General features: G+C 38.1%; 1 protein-coding gene across 1 annotated transcript; it reads left to right on the forward strand.

The window, feature by feature from the left end:
- The first annotated feature begins 10,833 nt into the window (after positions 1-10,833).
- On the forward strand, positions 10,834-15,017 carry LOC134669507 (phosphomevalonate kinase). Its single transcript, XM_063527096.1, has 3 exons — positions 10,834-11,186; positions 11,640-11,836; positions 12,245-15,017. Exons 1-3 carry the CDS (start codon positions 11,107-11,109, stop codon positions 12,526-12,528), a joined length of 561 nt encoding a protein of 186 aa, XP_063383166.1. The 5' UTR covers positions 10,834-11,106; the 3' UTR covers positions 12,529-15,017.
- The last annotated feature ends 2,258 nt before the right edge of the window (positions 15,018-17,275 follow it).

Raw genomic sequence — 17,275 nt, forward strand, 5'->3', positions numbered from 1 at the left:
ACTGTAAAATAGTTTTCTTCAAAAGGTATTTAAATACAAAATACAAAATAGGTATTTTGCATTTTGTATTTGCATTTTAAATAAAAGTATTTCAAATAAGTCACATCTCTGTATATAGGATATGAACAAAAAAAGAATATAGAAGAATGGATAAGATGATGTAGGTATTTGTAATTTACTGAAACTAAAACGGGTATCTAAGGGTTAGTATTTCACCTGTCCAATTTTCGCTGTCCAATGTCAGTGGGTCTCATTAAAGAAAAATATGAGATGCAATACACATTGGACAAAGAAATTGGGTAGGTGGAATAGCGCCCCAAGTCAACATTCAGTAAAACAGGGCAATAGGGCGTTTTGAACTTAACTAAATATAATTTTTAAGAAAAAAAAACCGACTTCTATGGGGCCCGGTGAAAGATTATGGTAGATGGTGCACTATGTAGAAAAGGAGGTAAAACCAGTACTTTCTAGTAGCATTTCGTTTCCGTAAGGGTCGTAGTTCTAGCCTAACCTAACCCACTTCTCTGATAGCAGTTCGGTTCTGTGAGGATCGCAGTTCGAACCTAATCAAACCCACTTTTCTAGTAGTTAGCATTCCGTTTCTGTAAGACTCGCAGTTCTAACCAAACCTAACCCACTTTTGTTCGATTCTGTGAGGATCGCAGTTCAAACCTAACCTAACCCACTTAACGGCGCATGCGGTGCTGTGTACGGGAGTTTGAGCGGGAGGGGTTTGGCATCATCATACCCACATTTTATGGTAGGTAATCATAGTGGTTTATTTAGTTTAGGTATCATAGTGGTTTTCCGGGTCAAGGTCCGGGTCTCTGAGTCAGAGTCCGGGTCCGAGTCCCGGTCCGAGCCCGGGTCCGGGTCCGGGTCCGGGTCCGAGTCCGGGTCCGAGTCCGGGTCCGAGTCCGGGTCCGAGTCCGGGTCCGAGTCCGGGTCCGAGTCCGAGTCCGGGTCCGAACCGGATCCGGGTATGAGTCCGGGTCCCAGTCCAAGTCAAAATCGAAATTCGAAATCACCAAACATGTACTATGCGTCGTTGAAGAGTTCCGTTCTGATCATCATCAGCAGTTCCACTTCATCAAATGTCACGTTTTTGAATGTATATGCTTGATTTGTTGATAAAAACACAAAAATCACCATATGTATGCCTTTAAGATTTGAGGAGTTCCGTCGATTCCTCATGGATCCCATCATCAGAACTGGATTTTGACAAAAACGGGACCAATCTGTATGCATATACATACAATCAAAAAAATAATTTTCAAAATCGGTCCAGTAATGACGGAGATATGGAGTAACAAACATAAAAATAAAAAAAATAAAAAACATACAACCGAATTGATAACCTCCTCCTTTGGGATTTGGAAGTCGGTTAAAAATAATAAGAGTAATTCACACGCGGACAAGAATAACGCAACCCCAGCGGTAGCTGTCTTTGTTTATTAGGTATTAGGTGTTTTAAATGATGATGGACAGTAAAGGAAAAATATAAAAGTAAATAATATATATTATATCGAGGTGTTCAATCGCTGGTGGCCTAGCGGTGAGAGCGTGCGACTTGCAATCTGGAGGTCGCGGGTTCAAACCCCGGCTCGTACCAATGAGTTTTTCGGAACTTATGTACGAAATATCATTTGATATTTACCAGTCGCTTTTCGGTGAAGGAAAACATCGTGAGGAAACCGGACTAGTCCCAATAAGGCCTAGTTTACCCTCTGGGTTGGAAGGCCAGATTGCAGTCGCTTTCGTAAAAACTAGTGCCTACGTCAAATCATGGGATTAGTTGTCAAGCGGACCCCAGGCTCTCATGAGCCGTGGCGAAATGCCGGGATAACGCGAGGAACCGAGGTGTTGTGTTGTATCTGTAAGTGGTTAGCAGTTTCCTCTATATTACTGGGTATAATACATGACTGTGAATTATGCTAAAAATAATCTGATATTAGGATTTTGCTTATAAATATGTATATTATTTATGGAGTATAATAGTTAATTCAAATTCAAGATTTTTCCGACTTAATGGGATTCCTAAATTCGGACTTTATTGCAAAAATTAGGGAAAGGACTAATGGCGGAATTCAAGGCATTGTTCTCTACTCTACCAGCCATTCTTATCCTTTAAATCCTTTTTCATCGCCCTTGACCTAGGACGATATGTCGGTGGTAGGCCTGTGCACACCGGCTTGCGTGTGCGTGACGTGTATGTGCGCGTGCGTTAAAATGTTGGAGCCGCACGCGCATTACGTCACGCAAGCGGTGTGTACTCTCTCATAAGGATCTACAACGCTGCACGCGCACGTGCACGTCACGCACACGCAGCCGGTGTGCACAGGCCTTTAGTGCAAGAAAAATAGTAGTAGTATCCACTTATTCAGTACATTGTATTGTAACACCAGCAGCAAGCAGCCTTAACTACTTTTTCAGTTTCCTGTTTCGTATGCATACGCGAATCAGCCTTCAGACACGTGACATTCAACAAAATAGAAAAATCGCTCGCCCCCAAAACATAACTCCAAAAAATAACTGACAACCCTATCTGGCGGTTTCCTCACGCCCCTCTGGCCGCAAACTGAGTTATTTATCGCCCCACCCCTCCCCCCACAGGAACAGGAAATACCCGCACGTATTTTTACTGCCGGTTGAAAGAGCGACATCTCTCGAGGGGTGGGCGCACTGGGACCCCGAATTTGAAATTGCCGTCTCGCTCGCTCGCTTTATTCCTTACTGAGGTATGACAAGGGTAAGATGAAGAGTTTCGCTGTTTAGAAACGGAGAGTAAGGTACCTGACTGACGTGACTAGTCCATTTATGCAAACTGCGACTTCATTTATTTGGGACGTAACGTGACATGGTTCGAGGCAGGATGTAGCGATTAGGTCGACGATGTTTACAAAACTAGCTGAAGTTACTGTAATATTTTAACAATAGGTAATGTTAAAATAATGAGCCGTTGAAGCGATGTTTATTATAAGTCTGTTTTAAATGGGGAAGGAAATCTTCCAGAATGGGTCGATAAGCGGCACAGTGCGTCATTGTTTTCGCAATGCCTCACTGTATTTGCGGTCTGTATGGCTGTTTGTTAGTCAATTAGTGGCTTAGCCGTGTCGAGATGTGTGCGCTCAGCGGAAACTGCTTTTTTTATTGCCTTTGTTGTTAACAGAGTATAGGTAAAACATTATAATTAACACAGTTTAAACCGCAAAGCGATTGTAACGCAAACAGCTTTAAGGATAATAAAATCCGTACCTATATAAGAGCCAACATTCAATTAATACCGTGAAAAGCTTGTTGATTTAAATAAATCGAAGGGTTATCGAGGCATGAATGATTTTGAAATTAAAAAAGGAATCTCTGGTCCCCGGTCTCCCCTCGGGTATCGGGTATGTGTGCCACTAGCCCCTTCCCCTTTTTTCGCGGCGCTCGGTGACACCTCGCGGGTCGAGTGAGGGGAGGCAGGGGACGCTAATTCCACGCGCGTGACCGCACCCCGCGCTCCCCGAAGGCTTAACTCCGTACGGATATCTCGTTTCGTCACGTAATGATTTTTTTTATGTAGGTAGCTACAGCAGGTAATAAAATCTATATTACTAATTTTGGATAGTTACTAATTGCTAATTACATATGTCATTTAGGATGAGTATGTAATCAAATTTTATGTCATTCTAAACAATTAAGTAGGTATAATTGGGTGAACACTCCCTCATTGAAAGAACACTGTTAATCCTTGAGATTCACCAAGAGATCGCTTGCCGTTGCCGCCGAGGTTTCCCTTTCTCCCGGGCCAATCGGATCATGATTGAAGGGTACGTCACGTCCTAGCTGGCTGGTCCAGGGTATCGGTGAACCCTGCTTGCACGGTGCCCGGAGTAGTCGTCCATATCTACACTCACAAATTCCTCAGACAGAGGTAGTCTGTGTCTCTCTTGGGTCGGTCCCTCGTGGTCCGAGGATCGTGGTCAGTATCAGAGAGCGGAAGATCTGCCTCTACCGGCCTAGCGCGTCTCTTACGACCATGAAGAAATCGCGGCACGTCGAGTCTTTTTTTAATCGTCTGCTTTCGCTGTCGCGTAGGTACCAACCATAATCAGTTTCTCTAGACTTTCATCATACCTACTAGGTACCTTTCTTCTTCTTGATCGGGTCACTCTTGACAGAGCGGTCGTGGTCATCATTGGAAGTCTCCCTTTGTGACACGTTTGACGGCTCGCCTCCACTCCTCCCTGACGGCTGCGCGTTTAGTGCATTCGTGCAAGGGGCCGTCCATTGCTGCCTTTATTTGGTCCGTCCACCTCATGGGCCCCACCCACCTTCTACTCTGCCCTGCACCACCAGTGTAGGTACCTTTATTCATTCTAAATATTGCGAATGCCAAAGGAACACGACCGAACTGCGAGCATCCGCCGCTCAGCGTTCCCCAGGGCTTGCGTTCATACGGTAAAATAAAAAGGCCGATCCGACTCCCGCCGATTAGCGCGCCCGGGGAAATTAAAAGTATTTTATTCCGCCATTAATTCCCCTTTTGTTTGTTATGAATAATGCCCGAGATATGGGGCGTTTTTCACGGCGCGTTGTTCAACCTAAGGACGGCTAGTGAAGGGTGCTTGCTGGTGGGGTTGTAAAAATTGTAAACATGTGGTTTTTGATTTAAATTTACACTATCGCAGAATCTGAATCCCTCATCATTCTTTTCAATATTGTACTTTGTACTTAAAGGTTATCTATCAGTGCATGATCATATGGGCATTGCTTGAAAAAACTGCTTTACAAGTTGAAGCATTCAGCAATTTTAGTTAAAAAATACAGTACATTTCAGTATGTATTATTTTCATCAATTTAAATAAAAGTACCTACATATTTATTTGCTATGAGTAAGCACAGTATGCAAATACAGTTGAATTCACTTATAATAAATCACAACAATAGATAAGCATGAAATAAAACTAGAAAAACAACACACATAAACAAACAGAAAAAATACAGTAAGTATACAATTTAAATATATATTAATGGAAAAAAGGCAACAAAATAAGACAGAAAATGTCAATGTTTGTGTAATCTTCTATTTGTGAACATAATAAATATAATGTATGTACCTATTAGTGTCTCCGTTGATCCTGACGACCTATTTGACTTGATTCTGTGATTTAATAACAAATTCCACGAATTTTGTATAATTATTCGGTTCAAAACCCAATGGAATGGTTGTGACATATATCAATAAAAAACAAAAACTCCGCCTCACTTAAAGTGACTCATCTCTGCTACTACTTAATAGGACACTGAGCTGACAAAAATACCTACTCGGAGGAGCAATCATTTGGAATTATTCTATTCTAAACTTAGGTACTGAAATGCGTACCTACCTACCTAAACAGCAATGAAACCGAAACATATTTGGGGTGTTATTCTCGGCAATATTTCGCGCGACATTTTGTCGCATAGAACAATGTAGGTCCAGTCGGCACGACGTCCGCGGAATGGGTCAGCAGATCTGTTTGTTACACACGACCACCAAGTGGCCAGTATAAATATCACCCTTTCACTAATGGTCGCTACGGAGCTGGAGATCAAGTTATACTAGCGTGTCCGAGTAGAAATGTGGAGGTGAATAGTGCAGCAAGCAGATGCCACCGCACTGCCGGATTACCGCGTTTGCGCGCATCTGTTACATAAGTACATAACATGGAACTGCCGTATTCGAACTTCTAGATATTCACAAGAGACGACACGTACTAGATCCATTCTAGATACGTTATAGTTTAGATATCAACTAGTTCTCTTTTGCAGCGCAATTCGGGCAACCAATGTCACTTTTACGTTAGATAGAGTAAGATTTCTATTAGATATGTGAATTGGATCTCTAAGTCATATCCTGTGGAAAACGTTCAAGAGTGTCTCCAGATTCCCGCAAATGTCAAATTTGACAGGTTAGATCTTAAACATATCGTTATCGTATCTTGGTGATGACTAAAAGATATCTAATAGATGTCTATTTCAAAATCCGAATCGGGCCCGAAGACGCGAGTGGAGACACGTATGTAATAGACTGGTAATCTATATCAATATATATACAGTGGCACTGGCGTTCAAAAGTGCATGGACATATTTCAACCGTAATATTAAGGCATTACGGTCGACAACTATCCATGCTCTTTTGAACGCCACTGTTATATTCAAAGTTGATCGATGATCGATGAAGAAAGTGCCACCACGCGCCATATTCCTTTTACAAGTTGAGCCAGACATTAGGTAGGTATCTAATGAACTGTTTGTATCAGACACAATACAAACAAAACACAAATAAAAATTAGATCGCGCCGTCACCACAAATAGTCACTTTTACTAATTGTATAAATACAGGGATTTATTGCGTCACTTGCGTCCACATTTACGACCTGGGGGTCGATACTTGAAATTCGATCGCTCAATTTCGTCACTCGAAAATCGGTGGAAAACGGTGAAATGCTATTTTTCGAAATACGAGCGATCGATATTTGGAATCTATGGTATTGATCACTCGATATCAATTCTATTAGTAGAATTTAAATGCCTAGTAGTGGAGATACCTATTATTTAACGGAATACACGAAATCGAGTGGTAGAAATTCAAAAATCGGCCCCCTGTGTTCTTGTAAAAATAATCTACCAAAAAAATATTGTTTTAGGAAAGTGAGCCTGTCAATGTCGTACATTTAAAGTAAAATCGCACCTGCAACTACAATTTGTGACCTCTTCGTAAATATTCATAATGTTCTAGTTGGTATTTCTCATTAAGTTTCGATTTTATTACGCAAGCACATAATAAATATAGTACTAGGTACAGAAGACTCACTCTCTAACAAAACGCGTCTGTCACGATCAGCACAGATATGGCCGTTAGGTGGCGACAGCGCCACGCGCGGCTTATGGCAAACCCTAAAATTGGGGTCGAACGGATGTACTTTTAGCTACCTGTAGCAAAGCGACGAAATCTCGGAGTGACCCACGCCTGACGCAAGCAACAAAATAAGTGTTAAACAACAATTGACGCAGAGTAAGGCATTCATGTTTACGATATGCATTTAATATAGATATCTACGAAATTCCATTTCAAACATTCCTGCGTACAAGTATAAGTAATTACTTAAGCTCTTTATTATACTTAGGACCGAACACGTGTAGATAACATGTCGCCTACTTATTGTTTATGATTATATTTAACCGTACAGAAAACTTATAAACACCGGGCATGAAATTAATTAAGTTTTACTTATCTACTCAAATGTAAATTAAATATTTAATAGGTAACTTTATGATTTTTTGACGTATATTTTTTTATCAATTCATTTCAATTTATTATTTATTTCGAATCCGTGGATCCATAAAATATTAGTAAGTACAAAATCGATAAATGGTTAATTATGTAGGCATATGATATTTGTTTACTGTACCTAACTGCTGTACCTGAATTTTGTAAATTCTTAATGAGATAATAAATGTCTTAAACCATATTCCTGCCATAAACGGACATAGTATAATAGTAGGTAGGTTTTATAGTACAATACAATACAAGTTGTTAGTTGTACAATAACCGAAATTGCCAAATAAGCAGTTTTTTTATGAACAAAAACGCCCACATAAAAACAGGGAAAATAGGCTCGAGCGAGGGGAGCGAATAAACTCCATAAATCAATTTTAAGCAAAGTGAGAAGCGAACCGTTTGCCCGTACTTTTGCTGGTCTTGAGTTAAACAAATGGTTTTTATTTTAAGAAAAAAGTTACTAATGATAACGAAAACATTACGGAGTTTTGTTAGTGGAGTGAGTCGGTCTAAAAGTGTGGGAGGCAATTTACAAAGTGCTACAAATAAAGTTGGTTAGACGGGAAACTTAGGTACTTAATGAGCGTTGAGAATGTACAAGAAATCGGATTGAGATTTTGAAAATACATAACATTGTATCAAGTCGATATTGAAGTAAGTGTTTTGTTATTTAAATGATTTTTTTGCCATTTTGGCTACGGAACCCTAAATAAACAGGCCTAATTATCTTTACTTGTGTAGGTACTTAAAAAAAAATCGTTCAATTACAGACCACGATATAATATCTCCAGTCGAGGTATTAAACAAAGTGGTTTAAATCCGTGGCCACCCCACCGCGATCAATTATTCAATCGCTACGCGCGCTACGACTGCTACGAGCTACGAACTATCCGCTACGGTGCCAGTATGAGTAAGCTCAGCTCAAGCTCGGTCATGAGATTTATGTGTTTTCTTTAAAAATAAGCGGTACCTGCATCGGAGCAAACAATACCCCCGCCGTGCGTTCCCCTCCCCGCCGACCCCCCGAGGGGCGTCAAAGGGAGCACGTCTAATATTTCCGGGTCTGCTGTCGACAAAAGATCCCCTTTCATTGAATCAAGGATATAATCCATAAAAGAGCCTCTAAAGAGTAGATTTGTTTCGCCGAACCATTTAGTTAAAGGAGCCCAACAATCTTTTGTTTCTCATTTCGTTAATATATTTCCATCATGAATTTCAATTTGTTTTCAGATAAAACGAGAAACTCCTGTGTCAAGGTGCTAATTAATTCTTGATTGATTAACACAAAATTCGGGCTGACTGTATTTATTAATGAAAGCAGCGATATCTTAAACATGTATTCAATTTTATTGGTATAATAACGATCGTGTCATTATCGCGCCGAAGGCAGAGGCGGTTATCGTTAAACATCTGTCAAAATAGCTACCGGTTCTGTCCCGAATTATAGCGAGCTTCTGAACTTTGTATGTTTACCCTAACGGGAATGTATAATGTATTACCCGCGAGATTCGAGATTAAACTCCTCGCTGACTTGACGCCCAGGGTGACAGCTGCATTCGGATGCAAGATTAACATTATTTTAGGGGCGCAAGCGCTCAGTTCGTTACTTTACAGCGAGTGCATGCGTCTCTTTGTTCATGCCAAAGTTGCCAAACCCTCAGAATAAAATAAGTAGTAATAAAACGCGACATATTGCGGGAGGGATATTGGTCGCAGTCACAGTGCAGCGGCTGTGATCTTCGTCGCTGTGAAAACGTGGCTCAGCACAACAGTTGACTCGGAACAGTTGCGCGGGCCCACTACAATAATGGCGGGCGCGTGCGGGGGTGGGGGCGCCGCGGGGGGACCGGCCCTGTGACGATGCAGTTTGCACCGCGGCCTCCTCCAACCTTCACCAACTCGCGCCCGTGTTCTTGGGAATCGTTTTAAATTCAAGAACCGCAAACCACTCCGCGAACAACAATAAACTCTAGCCGCACCGAATAAGAATCAAAATCTTATCGCTAAGTTTTTATAAGTCATTTCGAATATAGAGCTCGACGTCACCGCAACCGTGGTTTAAAACTCTATGCGGACGCCGGAAAGTTCAGAATCGTATAAATAATGTAAAAATGGTAGCAATCCTTGGTGTGAGTGCGGAGGTGAGAAATACATTAGCGGTGCCGTTTTCTATTGGTCGCCGCTCCCGTGTTGATATTAAGCAGTCCACGTGGACCGCTCCGAGTTCTTCCGTCTCGTTTTTTTACTTCGCTCGATTCAATATCCATCTCGTTCTAATCTACAACGAAACGTGGAATGTCATGTCCGGAGTTGTTCAGAAAGTCGTGAGCGTGCATCGTGCTTCGGGCTCGGTGTTCGTTCGACAAGGGCGCAAGCAAGCGCGACCGGCTTACCAAATTGAGTTTTGATCTCGTCGTAATATAATTCAATTTGAAACAAAGGCTCGGGCACTTAGGTCGGGGTGGCCGCTGTCGAATATTGATAAGCATTTTTAAGTCAATTAAGGTTGTAAGCTAAAAGCGGTTGTTGCTACATTTAAATTATCGGCCGGCATTCAAATAACGCAATTTTTTTCGTGTCGGCACGATTTTATTTATAGTTACTTATATGTTATGGTGGGTATAATAATGCGGCGTGGGCGCTGCGATACAACGCGTATCGAATATTCATTCACTTAGTCACGGCCATCGGTTTAGTGGACATTTTATAAGTTTTATTGGACGCGATCGGTGTCGCTGCACTACAGATAGCGACAGGATGTAATACCGATAGTATTACGTGATTTCATTATTTATTTGGTGTATTAATTATTAAAGAGGTACATATACATTTTAGTTTATATAGCTACTCAACATTTACACAATTTATCGCATCGCATCTAGGTACTAAGCTAGTAACTAGAGGCCTAGTCAGTATTAGGTAGATAATGAGTAGAGGTGCCTACTTAGATAATTCTTAGTCAGTTTTAGTCACGATCACTAAGTACTGTCAAATGGCATTGATACGAGATATCTAACAATGATAAGAACTGCCTACCTACTTCATTCATTATTATAATTAGTATGAGTTAAAGTAAATTAATTGACAGCGTGTAAATATTACAAATTGTCTACAAGTACAGGTACCTATATAAAATGACTATTGTCATAATTTACAAAAATCCCGCGTTGCTGATTTAAGTCCCGTTAGTAGACTGGAGCGCCACCTATTGATAAATTTGTAATGTTCGGATATAGACGCCATCTAGCGCGAATTTGCAAAACATTTGATCTGGTAGAAGTTTAGTCATCGAGAAGTTGTTGGAATAAATTGATGGATGCCAGCACCATTATTTTTTTGTGTAAAAGTAGTTATTTCTGTTTATATTCAATCTCATTTATAAACTCTATAAATTAACTAAAGTAAAGTTTGCATAATACAAAGATGTTTTGTTTTAAATATAATTTGTTTGGTTGGCAAGCTTTTGAATCATTATTTAATATGGCAATGCCTACTCAGCTGTCAAATTTGACAAATTCAGTGTTAGTGTCGTTAGTGTATGTTATGTTGTTTTCCTTGTTTTTCTTAAATTCTAGTTAAAGCAATTTAATAATCACTAACTGTGAAATGAAGAATAATTATTTTTTTCTGTTAAAAACATCATATTAATTGCTTGTGATCTTGAAGCTGGATTATAAATGAAACGGACTTTATTCGATACACTTGTTGTAGTGTCTCAAATGATAGAAACTAAATTAAACCAAGCCACACAAAATAATATGTTTAACTAGAATAAATATATCTATCTATTTGTCAACATGGCTCCGCGAATCATCTTGTTGTTTAGTGGCAAAAGGAAGTCTGGGAAAGATTACTTGACCGACCACTTGCAGAAGTTGTAAGTCTCACTTATCACACTTTCAAACATTTGGCTACTCATTGACTATTAATATATTCTATTCTAGTGTTTTACCTTGATTTATTACATTTTCAATGAAGCCTAAGGTTTCTAATTGGAAACTGATGTTCATACTTTTTTATTGTTTTTAAATTAATTCTATTATTGTATGAACGGTCTGGCCTAGTGGGTAGTGACCCTGCCTAAGAAGCCAGAAGCTGATGGTCCTGGGTTCGAATCCTGGTAAGGGCATTTATTTGTGTGATGAGCATTGATATTTGTTCCTGAGTCATGGACATGGGTATTTTCTATATATTTTTTTTTATTTAGTTCAACATCACAAAATTATTATAATTGCTAAGGATAACAAATAGGATACATAGGACTGCTTAAAAAAGATAGTTTGTAGCTATAATTCTATATTCTAATTCCATAAATAATATTATATTCCAGGCTGGGAGACCGATGCGAAGTGATAAAGATATCTCAGCCTATAAAGAGTCATTGGGCGAAGGAGAAGAATTTGAATCTGAATGAGCTGCTGAGCGACAGCGAGTACAAGGAGCAGCACAGATTGGAAATGATAAAGTGGAGCGACGAGATGCGAGACCAAGATTACGGCTGCTTCTGTAGAGTCGCTTGTCAAAATGGTAATAAACAAATTTTCATTCACTTCAGTATATTTTAAGAACTTACAAGCATGTTTTTTTAGTTATCTCCTGGTGGAGATAGAACATTACTTAATGCACATACCTCTAAAGTATGTTTGTAACTATGTTAATCACATTTAAAGATTTAGAAGTAATCTTATGATGCATCACACAAACAGAGAAAATAGAAGTCAGTATGAAGTAGTACAACTCTGTTACCTATATGTTTGTTTGTTGAAACAACTATTACTAGTTGTTTCTATACTCTATGTGTGTGTGATGTGGGAGAGGCACACTCTTTAACCCTTTTCCAGGCTTAGTATGATTCATCCACCACATACGCGCCATTTTTTAGTGTTCCGTACAAAACTTTGTTTATTTTTTCTCAACTATCAATTTTTTTTCTAGCCGCCGACAGACCCATATGGATAGTCAGCGACATCAGACGCAAAACTGACATCTGCTGGTTCAAAGAAACCTACAGGGATCTCATCAGAACTATCCGTATAACTGCAGACGAAGATACTAGAGTCAAAAGAGGATACAAGTTCAAGGAGGGCATAGACAATGTCGCTTCAGAGTGTGACTTGGATGATTATACTCTGTGGGACCTGGTCATAGATAATGGGAAGGGAAGAGAGCAGCTGCAGGAACAGTTAGGCAGTATTCTGGGATTATTGTCCCACTTATGATTTAGATCTGACTGTGAAGTTAAATATATTTCACTGTTTGTATACAGTATTGTACTGTAGATGTGACATATTTTTATATATGTAAGCAAAGAAGGGTTTTTTTATAGTTTAATTTAATATATTTGAAATGTAACCTGTAATTGGCATCCATAACTTAGTCTTAGGGTGATACCTATTCCATCTGACCAATATATTGGTACAAGGTGTATTTTGTCTCACATTTTGCTTAATGAGAGAGTGAGACGCAATGACATTGGACAGGTGGAATACTAATACATACATAATTAATTTATAGATCTACAATGTCCTATTTATTTGTTTTAAGTTTTATTATTAATTTATAAGAAATGTATATTTACCGGTTTTTTTTGTCGTAATATACCGTATATATAAAAAATCTATATACGATAATAGGGAATATTAGGCAAAGCTCTGCGTAGGTAGCACCACTAGCACATACAGTAAACAACCCTCATTGACATCATCAATGACACATCATGTGTCACTGGGTCAATCACATGTACTACCGCGAAACACGACAATCGAAATTTCGGTTTCTGCCTCTCTATCACTCTTGCTTATTCGATCTATACAGGGTGATTTCGGCGTCGTGGACCAAGAGAGCCAGACATCATACAGAATCCAAAAATGAGCCTAATGATGTTGTTGATTATTTTTTATCACCAATAATGATGATTATTTTCCAGATGACAAGTAGGAAAAAACATTTTTGCATACAATTTGGTGACCCCACTCAACAAGACGTCAGGTCTTGTCGCTTTCCATACAGCGTATGTCAAAAGTCATAGGGTGACCATAATTACTTAGTATAAAATAATTTTACTTGAAAAATAAGAATAATTAAAGTAATTATCTTTTAATCAAATACTACCATATGATAATGTGGATCATTTACAGAGCCAGAAAAAGTGGTTCTGGATCACGACCCAGAAATCAAGAGGCAGATAAAGAAATTTCGATTTTCGCGTTTCGCGGTAGGCCACATGTAAAAAAACCGCTTTAAGTGGATCAATGTCATAGTGAAAACTGGTCAAAAAACTTTAAGGCCTAGTATGATAAAGATAAAAGATAAAAATCAATTTATTCAAGTAGGATCTGTTGGATCGCTTTTGCATCGTCAATGTCTACATTTTATGTTAAACATGCACAGTTACAATAAATTTAATTAAAAGGAGTCAATAATTTAGAAGGAAATGTCAAAAAAAAATCGCAAATAAGAATAAATACATTACAATTTGGAAATGATGAAAGGAAAGTACCTACTTAATACTAAACTAAAAATTAAAACATGCAAAAATGCGATTACCTAATGGTAGTTATGTCATTGTGTATTTACAATAATTTAATCTCATGCAACATCAGAATATATTAAAATTATAAATTATACCTACCTAGTTGTACAATGGCTGAATCAGCAATGTGCATCGTCAAAAACAAAATCATAAGCGCAATAATCAAATAATCTAACATAAATAGGTACATAATTGAATTTTCAATAATTTCCAAAACAAACATGAGAAGAAGTTTAGGTACATAACAACAGTTATTTAAAGGTCTAATTTCTATAAATATAATTAATCACTAAGCCTCATGCAGTCGTTCTTATTTTGGTTCAATTTAGGCCAAGCAGTTTTATCGTTAAGGTACTCTTCGACACTGTAGTATCCTTTTTTCATTAAGGAGGTTTTTAAATATTTTTTTAAAGTGAGCATTGGCAAATTAAGCACCTCTTTGGGCAATTTGTTATAAAATAATATACATTGCCCCAAAAATGATTTATATATTTTACGCACACGAAACTTGTGCATTGCAATTTTATGCTTATGTCTAGAACTACTCATTTTCTTAAACGAATCTATGTGCTTTAGAGCATAAACAATACACTCGTAAATATATTGAGATGCTGTTGTTAGGATATTTATTTCTTTAAATCGGGCTCTTAATGATTCTCGAGACCCCATCTTGTAAATAGACCGGATGGCTCTTTTTTGTAGAACAAATATTGTTTGTATATCCGCTGCCTTACCCCACAGTAAAATTCCATATGCCATTAAACTATGAAATTGGCTGAAATACACTAAACGTGCCGTCTCTACGTCAGTCAACTGCCTTATTTTCCTAACTGCAAAAGCTGCAGAACTTAATTTACTAGCTAATGACGATATGTGAGGACTCCACTGCAAATTTGTGTCCAAAGTTAAACCTAAAAAGATGGTTTTATCTACTAACTCCAAGCGGTCTCCATTCAAATGAACATTTATATTTTTGTCAAGCTTAACATTAGGTAATGTGAATCGCATGCACTTGGTTTTTTGGGGATTAAGTAGCAGGTTGTTCCTTGTAAACCAGTTTAAAACTTTCGAAAGAATATCATTGATGCTATCGTAATCAGTTGTATTTCTATTCACTTTAAAAATTAAAGATGTATCGTCTGCAAATAGAACAATTTTGCAACAGTTTTCGACAATGGAGGGTAAATCATTAATATAAACTAAAAAAAGAAAAGGCCCTAAAATAGAGCCTTGAGGCACTCCTAATTTGACAGGCGCTCCGCTAGATTGTGTTCTATTTATGACTACTGTTTGAGACCTATAACTAAGATATGATGAAATTAATTTTAAAGCATTTGCAGACAACCCGTAGTGCTTCAGTTTTAATAGAAGAGTACAATGTTCAACGCAGTCAAACGCCTTTGAAAGGTCGCAATGTATTAGTTTATAAGAAGAAAAGGTCCAGGTCGTGTCATATCAGAAGGTTAAGGAGTTGGCAGAGGGCCGGACGAGTTGGAGATTGCTCCACCGACAAGAGCACAGCTCTTAAATAAAAAAGAAAGAAAGAAAAATGTATTAGTTACTCTATGGCTTACTAAACAAATTAGTTCTGCACTATGGCAGCTGAACACTGCAGTAATATTCCCTATTATTATTAGTATAGGACTGTCCTATACTATGAGTTTTAGACGTAGTTGTGTGCGTAGCTGGAAGAAGGAAGGCAAAACTAAAGAATTTCGTTTCAATAATACCTATGTCAGGGGACGTCCATTAATTACCTCTCACAAAATTTAGATTTTTTTAGACATCTTGGCGCATCTTGGAATTGAACTGACATTTTCAGTAATTCAGAATTTAGGATTTGGAATAAGTTTTAGTATAGTGAATAAATGATTAGGCGAAGATGAGAATGGGTGGCGAAGCTAGAGAATTTTAATTTTTTACCTAAGTAAGTATTTTTTAAATGTAGGTATTTTATGTAGCTCTATTTCCACCTAAAGTTATAAAAAAATTGTTTGAAGTGTAAATAATGTTGTCAACTCTTTTTTTTAAGAATTGCGACATTGATAACGTGCTTTGGTCATTATTATCAGGAATTATAAAATTAGTAATCAAATAGAGAATTTACTTTGGTATTTTATATTCTACCTATGTCAACAATAGTGAAGAGAAGAAAAATAATGGCGGTTAAAAATTAGAAACTCAATAATAACTTATTAGTTTTACATATCTTTTAATTACATAAGAAAGATTGAATTTCCGTATTGTATAGGTATCATATTTTACGGTTGTGTTTTTATTAATTATACCTACGTTACTTATTGTACCGTAAATGACTGTAATATACGATTACAAAGCATACTTGAGTATCTTATTCATATTATCTCACTGGTATGGTAAGAATCTTGGATTGTGGTATGTATTAACATTTTTCTTGATCTATAGTCTGTATCTTTCGGTAGTTCTAACATTTATTGGTTAACCAACCAAATACAAAACCTCCTGGATCTGTCACTGAACGGCCTGACTTTAACCTACATTATTTGATCATGTAATGTTTTCACCTACCTACCCTCAACTGGCTTAAGGAGCCATTTGAGGGTAGATTTTGTTTACTTTTATTTAAATACCTAAAGATACCTACAGTATAATGATGATATTAACCTCTTCGACGCCGTGTCAAACACAAAAGCTGTCAAAACTGAAATTGAACTTTACCCATATGCACGTAGTGCTATTTTGGTCTGTGACGGATTAATCCGTCTTTGGCGTTGGACCTACGATTGGCGTCAAAATGGTAAAATAATTGCGGGTGACTAATTAAATACCTACTACTGAGATTGGGAAATAAGGGGTCGGCTTGAAATTAAGAAATATTAAGAGAAATTAAACATACCTAAAGGTTGTTTACATACAGGTTGGATTTTTAAGGGGCACTGGGGGCATCTACAAGATCTCGTGCAGCTACGCCAAAATGGTCTTGGAAGACTTAGAAGATTTTGGAAAAAAATGCACAGGCAGGTTCAAAATCGATTAGCGGTTTAAGCGTGAAGAAGTAACAGACAGACAAGAGTTTCGCATTAATAATATTAACAGGGATACTAAGTATATGACTACGCTCAGTGGCCCCACCTATAACAATGACGACGAAATTTTTCAATGTAGATTCACAATATGTTCTACAGCCGGCCAAAGAAAGTTGTAATTAGTGGTATCTTCAAGCTCCCTACACGTAGCGAACTGATGTTAGCCTCGCTCGGAGTCTACGAGATGGCACTAGTGGCACTCTACTAACTAGAAAACTAACGGCAAAAACATCAAACTAGATAAAACGTTACATTACAGAGATACCTACTAACTATAATTATGGCTGGTAGATTTTAATTGGTGATTAGTAAATAATCGAGACTGGCAATGTCCATAAAATATTATGAAAACAAAAATACTGGTACCTA

The sequence above is a fragment of the Cydia fagiglandana genome, chromosome 12 (assembly GCF_963556715.1).
Source record: "Cydia fagiglandana chromosome 12, ilCydFagi1.1, whole genome shotgun sequence".
NCBI classification, from domain to species: Eukaryota; Metazoa; Arthropoda; class Insecta; order Lepidoptera; family Tortricidae; genus Cydia; species Cydia fagiglandana.